At 43.2% G+C, this 16,900-nt stretch overlaps 1 protein-coding gene across 1 annotated transcript in view; it reads right to left on the reverse strand.

The window, feature by feature from the left end:
- The window catches only part of LOC105567471 (whirlin), an 87,794-nt gene that overhangs the window by 12,969 nt on the left and 57,925 nt on the right, over positions 1-16,900 (reverse strand). The window contains exons 11-12 of the mRNA XM_012022367.1: positions 16,405-16,486; positions 15,785-15,892 (exon numbers count right to left, since the gene is read on the reverse strand). Of these exons, the coding sequence (XP_011877757.1) occupies positions 15,785-15,892; positions 16,405-16,486 (190 nt within the window). The remainder of the gene's footprint in view (positions 1-15,784; positions 15,893-16,404; positions 16,487-16,900) is intronic.

Consider the following 16,900-nt stretch of genomic DNA (forward strand, 5'->3'; position numbering starts at 1 on the left):
CCCTTCATCGATATATTTACCCTTTTGAAGTAACACTTGACGCGCTTAATGCAATTATCTCGGGAGCGAGAATTTTCGCGGGGGTGGCAATAATCTTTGCTTCTATAATTGCATTAAAAATAAACCGATTGATTCCCTTTATTAGACTCTTTTTAATTTTCTGCTGACCCTGATATTTGATAGGCGAGACTTGGGATTTTTCGATATAAATAAAATGTTGAATTACAAGAGAGAGAAAATAAAACATAAAATCTTTTAAAGTAACACTTCATGCGCTTAATGCAATTATCTCGGAAGCGAAGATTATCGCGGAGGTTGACGGATAAGACCTGGGACTTTCCGATATAAATAAAATGTAGAATTATAAGAAAATAAAGCGTGAACGCTTCTAAAGTTACACTTTGCGCGCTCAATGCAATTATCGCGGAGGCGAAGATTATCCCTTTCAGTGCGTTCTACGGGATATAAATGAATCGTGGAGGTAATTAAGAATCGTCCGTTTAAATGTTGAAATTTTCGAATCGCGCCTCACTCGTCGCCCGTAGATCGCTCCGACGAGCGAGCGAACTCATGGATCACGTCGATCTCCATGCGTAGGTGTCACTCACAAACTGGTTTGAAGAGTGGCGCAATACGTGCGCGGGTTCAACGAACTGCTAACGCTCGCATTATACTCCCGCGTTACGATTTTTCGTACTAATGCATCGCGTTAAATCCCATCCTCGTGTCACTGACGCGCGACGTCCGCTGAAATTAATTCGAGCGATCGAGGCGCAGGCCGCACGATCGGGAAACCGTTATATCCTCGTGACAAAAAAAAATAGCATCCCGCATCAACGTGTGTCACACTGCATCTAGCCTTGTACTATTAATAGATTATACTTTCGCGCTGGATTCCAAAGATCGAAGCGTACCGTACAGCACCGGGGAATTTCTGCCGCGCGTAATTTCTGCCGCTTGTTCATAATTACCGCTGTTCACATTCCGGCACACCCGGTAGAAAAACATGAAAAAAAGGCATCGGCGTCACGCGAGCCGCCTCGTTATATCATCGGCGGCGCGACGCGCGTGCATATCACGATTCGCACATTCTCCTCTGGTATCGCCGCATCTTCCCTTCACGCGCGCACAATGGGGTCCCCGGATTGTCTCCCCCCCCCCCTCCCACCCCTCTTCGTTTTTCCTCCTTTGAATCTCGCGTAATCGCGATCGAGCCGCGATACGATCCCGGAGCCGCCGGCTCGCTCCAATACGGCCCTGTTATCAGACTCCCGATAGCGCGGCGGTGCCCCGAAGAGAGGCTGCACCTGGGAGGACTGCACGTGTAGCCTGCATCCGCGAATGCAGCTGGCTAATCTGGCAACGTTGTGTAGGAGCCGGTCTTACGGGCGTAGCCCGCGGTTTTCGGGCCCGAAAGTCCGCGAGGAGAGACGTCGGTCTCCCCGAGACGACGCGGGTCTCTGCTCCGCGACCTCGTCGCGTCTTCGAGAGGAAGAAAATGTACCGCTCGAGACACCGCGGCGCCCAGGAAACTTTAACGGAATCGGAGTCTTCTGGGCCGGAAAGTGTTGCTTTCAGCCGCCGCGTTCTGTTGTCTACGTTCCTGATTTTCTCCTCACCTGTTACCTGTCCTCTCCCTCGACTCCCTCCCCCGCTCGCCATCCATTTGATCCTCTTTTGCACTCGCTCGCCTCGCGCCATAGTTTCTCCTGCTCTTCGGTTCCCTACTTTTATTTGTTGTTCTCATTCTCCTTCCCCCCCTCTCTCTCTTTCTTCCACCATCGGTGCCCTCCGCGTTCTCCCTCTCCCCTTCTTTCTCTTTCTTCGGGGGCTGACTCACTCTCTCGGCCAGGTAAACGTAAACCTGCGCTGGCCGCCACTTCATGTCCGATTCCTGAATCAGTCGCGCAGGCACCAGCGAGTCGAGCACTTCTCGCGTTGTGCACTCTCGATCGATTCCTCGATAGTCACGATCCTACCGTCTCCCCCAGTACTCTACGTGGTCCAGGAACTACGGAGTTCTTCGCGAATCGCGATCGCATCTCAATCGTTCGGGGCAATCTGTGTTAGGCACTCAGCAGGTATTTATACTATTTATCAGAGTCGAACTTTGGAAAGTTCGGTCTTTCGTAACGAGTTCACTTGCTCGAGAATACTTCAACGCTTACAAGCAACATCCAAATATTCCCCCGACAGCACGGAGAAGCCAAAAAGAATTCTCGTTGCATTTCCGAATTGACCTCTTTTTCCATCTTGCTTCTGTTCTAAAAACATTCTCGAGAGTTCTCAAAAAGATTTCGCTTTTACAACGTCAATTCCAAGCTCTTTTACGGGTACAAAAGGGATTCTTTTAATATTCTACCATAATTCGCAACACGGAAGGGAATTCCCTTGCGGTTCATTTCGAACAGATTACTAATTCCAACAAGTGAATAATTCTTTCCGAGTTCATGACGATCGCATGCGCTATTCGGTTCCCGAATTCTCCGAATATTCACTGAACGCTCTCCTAATCGAACATTTATCCCTCGCGTGCAACATGTCCTTCGACGCTTCAAACTTCTCGCGTTTATTAACTTTCCTTCGTATAAATATCTATTAACCGATATCGACTTGTGTAATCATTTATCTTTATCGACAGCATCGCAATGCCGTACACCCTCAGAAAGGATTTCTGTTGCCGAGACAAAAATATTCTTGACGCATTTATATTTTTCACAACCTCATTTAGTATAAAAATAAGACAATATCAAAGTAAAATCAATAATTCTTATTCTCCTCTGTCGAATTGAAAAAGATTGACTTACTATATTGAGACAAAAGTAACTTATGCAAATGTAAGTTTATATATTCAACAAAAGACGATACAAACTATCATTTTATTCTAGATTTTAGAACTTTTCATTCAAGATTAAAGTATTCCTTTTTCTATAATAAATATGATTGGCTCTATATCGATCCTATTTTATGGTACATTGAAATGTAATAGCATTGGATCCGGAAATGTTTTCTGTGGGTGCACCTGCGCCATTTGGGTTCCTAAATTCTCCGAATATTCACTAAACGCTCTCCTAATCGAACATTTGTTCCTCGCGTGCAGCATGTTCTTCAACGCTTCAAACTTCTCGCGTTTGTTAGCTTTCCTTCGTATAAATGTCTATTAACCGATATCGACTTGTACAATCGTTTATCTTTATCGACAGCATCGCGATATCGCAACTTCATTGCGCGCTTTGCCACGGAGATTTTGTACTTTGCAAGTATGTCGCATAACGAGATCGCGATACGCGCGTGTCAGAACGCGACACGCAAAACATATTCCACGCACAGGGAAGTGTGTGGGCTAAACGTCGATTGACATTCCTGACGTTGCATTCGCGATGATGCAAATCGCGGTTCCGCCTTTACACGGCCTTCGAAACCGCGCACGAACCGTTGTCACCGCGCGGTGATTTTTTTTCCTCGGGCCGAAACGTGGCTCGTCCGCGACCTAAAATGCGTTTGAGTAATACATTACGAGAAGTAGGACGAGTGATAATTGTCAAGCCGTAAGAACCGGGCAAGTCCGGTCTTTTTCTCACAGATCGGTTGATTTGCTACTTAGTGCTCGGTAAATACTGTCCTCTCGACTGGAGCAAGATAACTGGCATGTCCAGATAGTCCGTAGAATAACAGGACAGGCGCTACGTGGGTCCACGTGATTTTAATCTTGAAAACAAAAGCTAGGGAAGAGGAGAAATTCGATTTCTTGTTGAAAGTTAGTATATTTCTCACTTGTCAGGCATTTAAATTATGCGATGACTCCTCAGGTTTTAGTTAATTAAGAAGAAAGTTAATTATCAAGCTTTATTCCACGCACAGTATCTAAACCGACGGGGGAAACCGCTGACCAAAATCTTGTACACCAATGCCCACTAATGTCCAGTGGGCATTAATTTATCTTATTATCTTATTTTATCTCATTTTATCTTTATAATGCACCAGCAAGGCCTAATGCCCAAAAAATGCCTAGTAATGCCCAGTCATGCCGCAAATCTGTACACCACAATGCCCTCAGCGGTTTCCCCCTCGATCTAAACGTATTAGGTCGGGCATTTGATTATCTGATAACTGTGCAATATTTTCGTTAGAATCGGAGGTAACGGGACGTATCTTCTGAAAGTTCTGTGACACTTTTTTTTGGGGTTACTAATATCAATATGGAAATCGTCGGGCTTGCCTGGTTCTCGCTGCGTCTCGGCAATTACGCGGCATTAGAAATTTCGCGTAATATAGTATATCGAAAACGTTCGGCCGCGCGCGATTACGCCGCCTCGATTAGGAAACTGCGTCACGCTTGATGAAATCTAACTGTGGCGAGATCATTAAGCAGCGTGAAGGCGTACTGATAATAATCCCGCGCGCGAAACACCGCGCGCATAACGCGGATAACACATACACGCGTGCATTTACGCGGTGGCTAGTAGCCGACATTAAAATCGACCACATGAAACTTGTTGGATTCCGCATACATCCGCGTGTGTGAGAAACGCACATGTATTAATTTCATGCATGTATAGACATTCGCGGCCGTGATCCCAGAATAGAGAGAGAGAGCGCCTGGAAATTCTAAAAAGGCCCGAATGCAACAGTGGATTCTAAACCGTCGGGGAAGTTTTAAAATTAGAATTTTCAAGCTCTATTTCAATCGCGCAACGATGGAGCTTCTGGACAGAATAAAGATAGAACTGTTTTGTTTGCCATTTGGGCGAGAAATATAATAATCGGGAATAAATATCGGAATATGATATACGCGGCACATCCGAAAGGTATTCGCCACGCGCTTATTCCCTCCGTTCTCGATTTCCTCGCGGAATCACGACATATTTTTCTCACCCTCTGTTCATTCCCGATCCGACCGGGCGTAAACAAAATCGTAAAATCCCAGTAGATCGCGTTATTCTCCTTACTTTAAAGCTCGCGCGCGCGCGCCTTCTCGATCCCCGTAGACACTCGGCGTCGTAAAATTTTCGATTTCGGATATCTATACGCACTGTTATACGTTTTTCAGGAGATCATGACAGATTGACACAGATTTACGGGCAAGATTGCCGGCGAGGAAAATATGCCTTCTTATCGTATCTTTTCTCGCTCTTCCCGGTAGAATTTTAGTGGTTGTCTTCTATTGTCATTTCTCCTATGGAATCTTCAAATGTTACGTAAAGATCAGAATGTACTCTGAGAAAAGAAAAGACAGCTAGCAACACATTTTGGGACCTACAATTAGTAATAAAATTATTTAGATTGTTCGTAGCACACCAATCTTTTACGAATTTTACCCCGCGTAACTAAAAATCGCAATTAGCTATTCTATCTACATCCAAGATTTTTAAGTAATACTAATCAATTCTCTCAATTAGTTCTATCGATATTCAGTAACACAAAGATAATTTTCACCCAAGAGGCACTAACCCCAAAATGTTAAGTTGCTCAACCATAAAAAAAGGTCAACATTTTTCCCAGAGTAAAGTTACGAACAATCCAAATAATTCGATTACTAATTGTGGGCCCAAAAATGGGTTGCTAACTGTCCTTTTTTTCCCAGAGTACGGATTGCAGATGCTTTATCAATAGTATCTGCATTGTTTTGGAATGTAAAAGTCATCAAAAAGATATCTTTAAGATTTACAAACGTCAAGCTCCATTTTAAAAGCCACGAACGATGGAAACACCTTTAAATCTGAAAATCCGGAGATCACGGAAACTTAGCATTCATCAATTCCATTCGCGAACTCTCATTCGCTCTGAAATCTTCAAGCCATGCAGATTCCAGAGCTTACGCCCTTCGACTTCCAAATTTTCAGCTCCCTCCCTTTCATTTCAGCTCTGCAATTTTAATAAATTTAGGCTTCCGATTCATAACTCATCGTAGTAGCTGATCGCTGCTATGAATACGTACCACTGCTTTCTTTTCAGAAAGAGGAACTATTCCATTCTTTCTCACTTTGAATTCTTTAATTCAACTGTAAGAAACTCGGGCTCTCTCTTCCACTTGGTTTGCTAAGGCGCGTGTATGTGTAACATTAAATGCCACTAGTTTCATAAATCTGTCACTGCTTTCTTCCTTAGAAAGAACGACGGTGTCCTCTTTTCAATTCTTTAGCTCAATTCCAACAAACTCTCTCGTTTAATCGACTCGCGTCTAATGCCTCTAATCAGTACAAACGTGCACACGTCACCGCTTTCTGCAACGTCCGAGAGGAGAACCGCGCGATCCCAAGATCCATTTCCAGAAATCTCGAGTTCCACCAACTGCAACAGAGATTCTAGGATATCGCTCTAAGCCGCGCAATTCCCCTGTAACGTAAAAGCCAGCGGGTCCCTTCAGCCCGCCCTTTGACGCTTCGCTTCAGTTCTAACAAAGTTCAGGCTTCAATCGCAAACTCGTTAACCGCCGCTACAAACGTGCGTCACTGCTTTCTTCCCAGACAGCGGAGCCATGGAGTCGTGGCTGAGCGACGTGCAACGCGTGCGGATCCCGCGGCCCAAGTTCGGCAGCGGCAATTCCGTGCGGCGGTCGAACTCGTCGGTGCAGCATTCGGCGCGCTCGGAGATGCACACCCACCGGCAGGGTCAGGACGTGGCCAAGGCCACCGAGGAGCTACGCCAGGCGCTCCAGGACAAGCTCTGACCGACTCCACGGCCGCTGTAGGGTTCCGGCGAGGGCGCGGGAGCTTACTTCATGTACCTTCCTCGCCATCCTCGCGCCTGCCCGCCACGAAGAAGACGCCCGCCCGACGACGGGATCCTCGAATCGTCGTTGAATCCCGTCGCCGCGTCGACTCGTCGACCCGTTTTCTTAAGTCTCCGGTGGAATTTTGAGGAATCCCTCTGTCGTGGATCCTGACGATATATCAGTTTAAAAGTATTCGACTGCCGAAAGACCCACGAAAGCGACATTTAAATATCGAAGATTATTTTAACAGTTTGCATATTTAAATAAGCTAAATTTGAGAATCCAATTTAAAAGCTGCGCTAAATCTGGATTGAAATATTTTTACATATCTTTTGCGAAATTTTTTCGCTCTCCTTAAAATTACTTCGGCAGTTCACCAATTGGAACGAAGATAGATTCTTGTCCCGAGCTGAATTAAGTCAATTAAAGTAAATTTGGATTATGACTTTGGTGAAATCCTCTGACAACTAATTTAATATTTTACTGTAACATTTAATAATTATGCGATTGAAATTGTTTGAAGGAATGGAAAATGTCCGATGTAGACTTAAGAAAGCGTTCGGCGAGACCGCGGAAATCGATATCGATCGTCGTTTCCGTCGTCGAGCGAGGATCTAGAGAAGGATCCGCCGCGGAGGTAGTATCGCTGCGCATATCTCTTGGCGGGTTGGTCGGTCATGCGGAAGAGTGAGTTCGGAACCGGCGGCAGTCGTCGACTGCGAAGATCGGGACGAGGACACGTCGGCGGCGCGGCCCGAAGAACCAGAACCGTTCTCCTCGTTCCGCCCTGCGCGCTTCCGATTGATCGCAATCGTCGGGCGCAATTAGTCGAGAGGCGATTTGGCACGGCGTCCTCGCCGGCTTCGTGACTTATGACGAGGATCTACGAAGTAGTTGTTCGCGAACGGGCTCACGGGGGCCCCTAAAGAGCCCGCGTGGCGTTAAGGACGAAGTAATTATCGCTCCGGCCTTCGACCGCCCTCGCGACGATCTCGTGACGCCGAGGTCGGTTTCGGCCGGGCGCACTTTTAACTAGCCCGTAATTAATATAAGCAACCCTGTACGCAGCGATGCGAAGTATTCCTATTAAGAAGGCATAATCTTAAATGTATTCTGTCATTAGGTGCATAAGTATCGTTAAGACGAGATTCTTGGCTCGAGGCCCGCGTCCACCGACGCTGGAACTTGGTCCGAGTTCTAGTTCCGAGAAATGTGTGGCCAATCAACTTGCAGCTTTTATGGGATAACTGCAAGTTGATTGGCCACATATTTCCCGAAACTAGAACTTGGACCAAGTTCGAGCACCGCGGGCACGGGCCTTCGCTCATTTCCATATGGTTTAACCGGGCAGCGCGCCACCCTATTTATAATAAATTATTGTATTCATTGTATTATCTTAAATCGCGTGTTGTATCGTCTCGATATCTGTCATTGGTTACATGTGACATCCGTAAGGAAAGGTATCGTCTAATTCCTTACCGGGTAAATAAAAAAATAAAGACGAGTCTCGAAAGACAGCGAGAGTGCTAGTGAATCAACGATCCTCATTAATGCAATAGTTTAATTAGACGGGCCCGATTAAATATCTCCGCCCTCCTGTTTTTCACGTAATAATTATTATAACGAGCTTCCTGCGCTGCGGAAAGAAACAGATTCGTGTAATCGATATGTAAGTCGCTTTTAGGCCACCTTAGGCGAGTGACTAATAGCAGAAGCTCATTAATGGAAACGAGCGGCCTTAATTAGCCAATTCTAATGAGACGGCGCTCCTGCTCTCCCCTGCCCTTCCACCGCGCCTCTCTCGTCCCATTTCGTGAACGACCGCGATTTCTAAGTAAATCACGTAACGCGCAGTTGCATCGGACGACCGAGCGGCTTCCAGGGCAAAGTTTCGGCGATGAAAATTGCGGCCGGGATATGTACTTGACGCGGGACAACGAAAATTCCCCGACGTGAGATAAAATTTACACGGTGGGGTTTATCGCACATCGAATTATCGTGTAAATTCCATCGCGGATTAATTATAGATTCCCAGTCGGACTTATTAAGTTATTTCACGCGTCGCATTAATACAATAATTAATGAAGGGATTTACGTCAAAGTAAAATTTCATATACGTAATGTATAAGTGAAAGCGACGTGTTCGCCAACTGCTCTTTGTGTTTATTTTAATCGTGGTTGAGCAACCCCGGTGTTTACACTCTGACCATGTATTCAGCGTTAAATGTGATGGTAACGTCCGTATATTACGCGGAATAATAATCTAAACGTGAGATTGCGCAATTAGAATTTAGATTGTCGAGATGTGTATCGGTGTAAAATATGGCGGAGAAAAAGTTATAAAATTATATCGCGGCGAAAGGTCACGTGGGGCTTTTAGTTTTTAATATCTTTACTCTCAAATCGCAATATTAATTGTTGAGATATTGCAAAAGTAGAATAACTTATAGAATAGCAAATCGGCGTAAAACACGGCGAAAAATGTATTCTTTGTTTTATGGCGAGAGGTCACGTGGCTTTCAGTTTTTCTTTACTCTAAAATCATAGTAATATGACGTTATTGCATAATTTAGAGTATCGAGAAGCCACGCATCGGCGTAAAATTCGGGAAGGAAATGCGTGTTCTCTTCGCAGTAAAAAATCACGTCGCATTCACGTCCTTAAACATGTTTTCCATTGGCATGGCGAAATTTCTGGATCCGCTGGTCGGACGGCAAATTGCGCTCGTGCGCGCGCGCGAGCAGGCGGATAGGCTCGTTTTAATCCGCCGTTATTACGAGAACAATCTGCAAGGGATTTTCAAGTAGAACGACTATCGCGATATCGATCGACGAGGGATACGAACGGCGAGCGAGACCGTGAAACGCGGCTTCTACGTTCCTTTTACTGCTGTTTGCTCCTCCAGCCTCTTATCGAGAATCCCTCATTGAGTTCTTCTCTTTCTTCCCGCAATAAGACGAGCACGGGTGCATTATGAGGGAAAAGAAAGACGGAAAGCGACAATCAAACTGCGTCGAGATTGACTGCGGAATATACGCGGTGTCCTATCGAGCCGATCTCTGCGCGGAGAGAATTTTCTTTGGAAATTTGTCCTGAAAATCATGTAGTCGTGGAACGACATGGCGTTGCGAAGAATTTTATGAGAGTTTCTTGAAACTTTGCCGTACGTTTTACTGGTGAAATATGTGCTAAGTATAATTATTGGTAAAGTGTATTGTAAAATTTCAGAAAACTCTCATAAAGTTCTTCGAAATGCCATGTCGTCCCACGATTACACGATTTTCAGGGTAAATTTTTAAGAGAAAATTCTCTCGAATGCAAAATTGACTTTCTTTACTAACAGAATTCCTGACAAATTATAAAAATTATTAATTTGGCATACAAGTTATTTATAATTTTATATTATACATACATATATATGTATAAGAAAAAGGATAAACAATAATTAATATTATACAAGAGAATTAAATTTGTAGCTTAATTTTGTCTTTATTCAATTTACTCTGATAAATAAGAGATTGGAAAACTTGGAAGGTTTTTGTTACCGAAGAGCATCCGACGTTGGCGATTGAGAAACGCAAAGGAGGGCCCCTCTTCTTTATCGTTTCGACTAAGGAACGATTTGCTCTATTTAATAATTTCATTCTTGCGATCCAATAATTCACGGATAAATTGCAGTTCACTGTGCCACGAACACCCTGTATATTAAACTACACCGCAATTAACTTCGTGATGCGATTTTTCGACGGAGTTCCCGATAACGATTTATAATTTCTCCCCGGCACGTTGATTAACCCTTTGAGGCCGTTTTTGCTCAGTTGCTCGTTCTATCCTGAGATCTTTAAGCTCCTCGAAAGCCGCATTTCATCGAATGCCGTCTCGATATGGCGGCTTCTTATGAAACTTCGCAGCTCAACACCGAAGCTATTTAAATAAATTGGACGCGCATAAAATACGAATAGAGTTTCGTCGCAGGACTCGTCGCAAATGACCGCAGGTCGCCTGAAAAATTCTCGGGCGCGCTATTGATAGAATTATTGGGGCTTTAATACGGGCCGTTATGTAATTTACTGAAATTATACATTGTCCTCGCGGTGGTTATTGGAACCGCGTTCGCAGAAATATAGATATCGGCAAATATGAATCCTCGTGAGGATGGCGTATCCGCGCGCAATTGGAATAACGACCTCGTACGAGGCACGGCTCGTCGCTATTATCTTAATTATTGTATCTCGGGTCGACCTTGGCATTGGCTCCCGATTCTTTTCGAGCGCGGTCGCGATCCCAACGTATTCTCTCGATTATCTCAATTGCACATCACCTCTGCTCTCGCGTGTGCGTTCGCGCTTTTTCTCCCTCCCCTGTAGAGTCGAGAATCGTCGAGAGATCGGGGCGGCTAATGAGGAGATAAATTTCCGAGGGCATTTTTTCACGTGTGCACGGAGGGCAGATAGATTGCGCGAATCAATTCTCTAAACGAGTATTTAGTTATCATCCGACGTACTTGAAATAAGAGCAAAACTTGGGCGTGTTTACATTGTTGATACAGAATAGCTCGATGGGATGAGAAAGATTTGGATGAAATGTTCTAATTACGTGTGCCGAGAAAGATGCTCGGGAAAAAAAGACAGGTAGCAACCCACTTTGAGGCCCACAATATAGTAATCGAATTATTTGGATTGTTCGTAACTCTACTCTGGGAAAAGTTAAAGAAAGAAAAGCTTACTTGAATGAAGCAGTTTTAGATAATCTTCTTGAAGCAAGAAACATATACGTAATATTGTTGGAATGTAAGATTATTAAATGCTTTTAAGAAGATTAGAGATTATTGCGTGCATACAAAATAATAAATGCGTTAATTTGAACGTATAAGAGTTGATCCGACACTTTTTTCCTGTGCGTCGATACCAAGAATCGTTAAATCTACAACAGTTGCTAGACGCTGGATCGGCTTGAAAATATGTTTTAGTTTTAACGTGAAAATCTTGAAATGCGATTACATTGCGTTAAAGAAAGAAAAACTGACTTGAATGCGGCAATTTTACATAATCTTCTTGAAGCAAGAAAAATATACGTAATATTGTTGGAATGTAAGATTAGAGATTATTGCGTACATGCAAAATAATAAATGCGCTGATTTAAATATATAAGAGTTGATCCGACACTTGTTTTTCTGTGTGTCGATACTAAGAATCGTTAAATCTACAACAGTTGCTAGACGCTAGATCGCGAGGTTCTTCGAATTTCTCGAGAATCCCGATAATTGGTGCTTCCTTCCTATCGCGGCTCCGTTCGAGCGCTTCAAGCAGAGCAAATGTATAGTTATGATGTCTCCCATAAAATCGCGGTTTCTTCATTATCCCGTTCTACGCACCTGCCCTCGAGAAGGCAATCCGGACGTTTATTTTTTTTCCCCCCCCCCCCGCCGCATCCGTCGGACGTCGGCGTAATAGTCGGTAGAAGTCGTTATTCTCGGGGAGAACGAAACGATCGTAGGCACTTTTCAGGTGAAACTATCTCACGTCAGTAACGTCGATAACACTGTGGCTGCCCGAGCTGCTCCTTCATTGGCTCTTCCGTTCGTTTCGTACCAGCACCTGCTCGCATACCCCGATCATCTCGCGTTCCTCTACCTGAGCGATCTCATTGAACCTTCCCGTCGCGCGCGAATTCGCTATAATTCTCTAGAGGTCCACCCCGTTCTCCCGGTTGCATGTCATCGTTAGGAGCATCGCGCCGGGATCCCGTGGATCCCGTGGATCCGCGTGGCACGACGCGGCGAGCTATCTCGCGACATTCTTCACGTTCCTCGAGGAATATTTAAGCAGTGACCTTCTTAAGACTTCAAAGAGAGACACTCGAAAGTACCAAGTAAAGAGACGCCAAAGGGCTCTTAAGATAATATCCGGCATTTCACTTTTAAAGGGCGATATCCAAGAGCTTTTCTCTTTTCGTGGAATTTCCGAAAGATAATTCGTGCGGCTGTATTTTCATTTCTTTTCTCGGTTGAATCATTTAGGTAGAAACTCGCTGGACAACGTTCGTGTCGTTGTCGCGAATATCGGATATCTCGTCCTGACGCACCTGTTCCGTGTTGAAAACTGCGCTTATTTATTTATTCCCGTAGTCATGCCGTTGTAGAGTCGAGTATAATTGAAATCGCCGGGACAAGGTGTGGGAAAACACGAGACGTTTCGCGCGACGAGCTTAAATTGCCGCCACCTTTCGTATGGATTGTCTACAATCGTCTATAACGAACCATTATACGCGATTAAATGGACTGATAATCTACCACTTTGAACCTACGCCTATAATAACATTACGTCGATATCGGGGCGCGATCATGCGACTGTCTCTCCGGGGTTCATCGCGGAAAGTTTGCAGCTGCATCAGTTGACGCAAAACAAGCACGAATTGTATTGACCTTTATAATCTCCACCTAAATAGATGGTTTGAATAAGAATAGAGAGCGCGTGGAGTGTAAACACTGAAAAAATCTTATTCTATAAATAAAAATAAATTGACAGGGAGGAAATAAATACGTGACAATTTACCGTCGCAATCGATATCAGTTGTTACGTAATGTGAAACCGTTCTCTTTCTCTGCCGCGATTGTAATGAATATTTAATCTTTATAACTTTGTCAAATAACAACGCGCATTTGTGAAGCTCGATAGATACTTCTCGGGGACGCGCGATTTGCGAGCGATGCGAATTACTGTGATAATCCGCCGTCACCGATCTCGATGTAAATTTGCATTCGCGGCAATGACATATTATTATCCGGTTGGTATCGCGATTATGAGAGATTACGCGAGTCATAAAACGTGTTGGCGCAAAGTGCAAAATGATTTAGAAGATAGACTTATTACGCTCGTGTTTGCGGTCCCGAGCCTCGATGATTGTACGTTGCGAGATAACGAAAGGTGCAATTGCGCAAACATAAATGCGATGTACGTACAGACCGTGTCGCGCAAGGAAATCGTTAATTTGCAAATATATAAAGTCGACTTCTGAATCTTCTTGACAGAAAGGATCTGGTTATACGCGAGGTTTTTTTTTTATAGTTCCGTTCCAAAATTTCGCTCCAGAGTGATGCACTGTATGTTGCGCGTAAATAACCGTACGCGAGTAACCGGCGTGCACTAATTAAACGGTGAAATTAACACCGTATCGCGCGGCGTTGCACGTGCGCGTTATATGCGAATTTAAATGAGGCCGTCTGGCAAAAATCCGATTTCGCACGTACTTCCGTTTAACTACTCGTTTGCAAGGTAATAAACCGAGTTAGACATTAAATCAAATAAGGAGAAAATTAATCTGATGGAAATAAATCCTATAATTAATACGATGACTTAATAGTTGAAATTGTAATGTTTAATAATACATTAAAACATAAGTAATAAGTAATAAATAAGGAATGATATAAGTCACTAATGTAGATATCAACTTTTACATGTGATAACATTTTACACGTGTCATCAAAATATTAATACAATGATTTAATAATTGAAATTATGATGTTTAGTAATTAATAATAAGTTAAAATATGAGTAATAAGAATAAATATAGGGAATGATAAAAATCACTAATATAGATATCAACTTTTACATGTGATAACATTTTATACGTGTCACCTAAATATTAATACAATGATTTAATAATTAAAATTATAATGTTTAATAATTAATAATGAGTTAAAACATAAATAATGAGTAATAAATGAGGAATGATAAAAATCACTAATATAGATATCAATTTTTATATGTGATAACATTTTACACGTGTCACCTAAATATTAATACAATGATGTAATAATTGAAATTATAATGTTTAATAATTAACAATAATTGGAAATATGAGTAATAAGTAATAAATGGGGAATGATATAAATCACTAATGTAGATATCAACTTTTACATGTGATAATATTTTACACGTGTCAACTAAATATTTTTTTTTAATTACGCGTGCACAATTAATTGGTATACTCCAAGTCTAAGGTAAAAAGTCAGATTTTTTTCGAGTCGGCGTCTTACTGCACGCTTTTTATTGCACACAGTAACTCCGCACGATGTAACAACATTTTCGAGCGGAATTTGCATGAGGTAAGTAAGCGTTTAAGATTTACCTGTTGCCTGCAACACGCGATACTTGACTCTGTTCTGTAAACACCAATTTACGTTTGTGTAATTATTCCTGTAACGGGATCAACTCGCAACGTGCATTAAATACGTTGGACGCAAATTACAGTGAGGCGAAATTTGAATTACTAAAACTTTTCTCGAGTCCTTCTCCCTGAGAGACTGTCGCACGATTGCTTGTCTAATTCTATAAGAGGATCGCCTATCCTAGAATGATGTGATGCGCTTTGAAGGGTATCTAGTTCGCCTTTCTTGTTATTCTACGATAAAGCTATTACAGTAAAAATCTATCTTGAAACGAAAATCCTATAGCCACCAAAAATTCGATCGCCTCGTAAAACAATAGTAATTTAACATGTACCAATCGAGCTCTCAATTTAAATGCCGAATAATAAATATGCAAAAGTTGACACTTGAAGAATGCACAAACCAATTTTAGTATTTAATTATTTAATTAAAAATCATTTGGCCATCTACATTTTGCCTTGTGATTTTTAATGGTCCTGATTTAACTCTATCAATTTTATTATGTTATCAAGAAGGTTAATAATAAGATCGTGGAATAATAACATATAATAATGTTTTCAATAAACTGGTGTATTTTGATATAATCTGATAAATGTTTTAAATTTAAACGCAATTTTAACGTTTCGTAGCAATTAAAGAAATCCGTACTCGATTAAACTTGAATTGAACTCTCAAACTCAAACTTCTTCATCGAGCTTTTGCATATCGACGTATTACGTATCGCGTTTCACTTTGTGATAAAACTCAATTTAAATCTAACTGTACATCAAAAGAATCGCGCTGAGCGAATTCTTTCACTTTCGAATGCGATCGGAGTTTTTCAATGGCGTTGAAGAGAATATATAGGGGGTGTCTCAAAGTGCCGTGTCCGATGATCGAATTTGTGCGGGTCGACTCACCAAATTGTCCGGGTGCAGATGATGGCCGTAATCCCTGGGGTTACCTCGCGAGCCGCCTGGGGAGCTGTGTCTGCGACCCCGTCCGTTCTCGATCTCGTCATCGTAATCCTGGAAAAAAGGACACGACCGTGTTTCATCCTGATTGATCGCGAGAAGGCTTTCGGTAGCTTTTCTCTTTTTCTTTTTACGACGATATCGGTGACACAAATTTCCATCGGGGATAAAAAATCGCGATATCCGGCCTTAGCGGCTTTCTAGGTGTATCCCTTCGAACCCTTTCACCCATGCGGCGTCCCCGTCGTAATTTCTCATAGACAAGAGACATAGCGGTTGCTTTGTCGCGCTTAACAATTTGTATAAATAACATAAAAATTAAGGCCGAGCTAGATCAGCGTTCGGGAATGAAAATTCAAATTAAACAAAATGCGAAGAGGGTTGCTTGAGATATATCAGTGTTACATTACTATCTGAAAAAATCCACGAGACACTTGAGTCCAAATTATTCCTACTTTCATACGTCTGCCTTCGCCGTCTGACTTTAGTCTAATCGGTGGCAAGGCCCGCCGCCTTGCGAAGGATCACCGCGGCGCGACGGTTCGAAAAGGATACGCCCGCAGTACCTGATTGTCGCACTCGTCATCATTGGAGAGGGCGAGGTCGGAGGTCGTCACTTGGTGCTGCTGCGCCCTCCTGCAGCCCACTCTGCAATTGGCAAAATTTCCAGTTCAGAACCACCCACCCCGCACCGCGACCGCTCTTATCAAATTGCGCGTCTCGTCTTATCGGCCCTATCGGTGCCATCGGGACGATTTCGTCGTCGGGCGGAGATTAATCGTCCCGATCGGAAACAAAGGGGAGGTGATCGAGCGGAAGTGACGACGTTCGCCAGATTTGCGAATTTTCGAGCCGATTTGACAGTCGCGAGCGCCGAAGCTAATTTCGAAAAGGGTGTTCCCCTCTTTGGACTCGACGCCCTTCACTCGGGAAGATGTCAAACGGTAATCCGAAGTGGTTTCATCACATACCCAACCTACCCTTCGTCTCTAATATATTCTAAGTGGTGTATTCTAATGGAAGCACACTACGGCAGACGATACCGCTAAAAGTTTGGCGAGC

Source organism: Vollenhovia emeryi, unplaced genomic scaffold, assembly GCF_000949405.1.
Source record: "Vollenhovia emeryi isolate VEMERY1.0 unplaced genomic scaffold, V.emery_V1.0 DF939137.1, whole genome shotgun sequence".
NCBI classification, from domain to species: Eukaryota; Metazoa; Arthropoda; class Insecta; order Hymenoptera; family Formicidae; genus Vollenhovia; species Vollenhovia emeryi.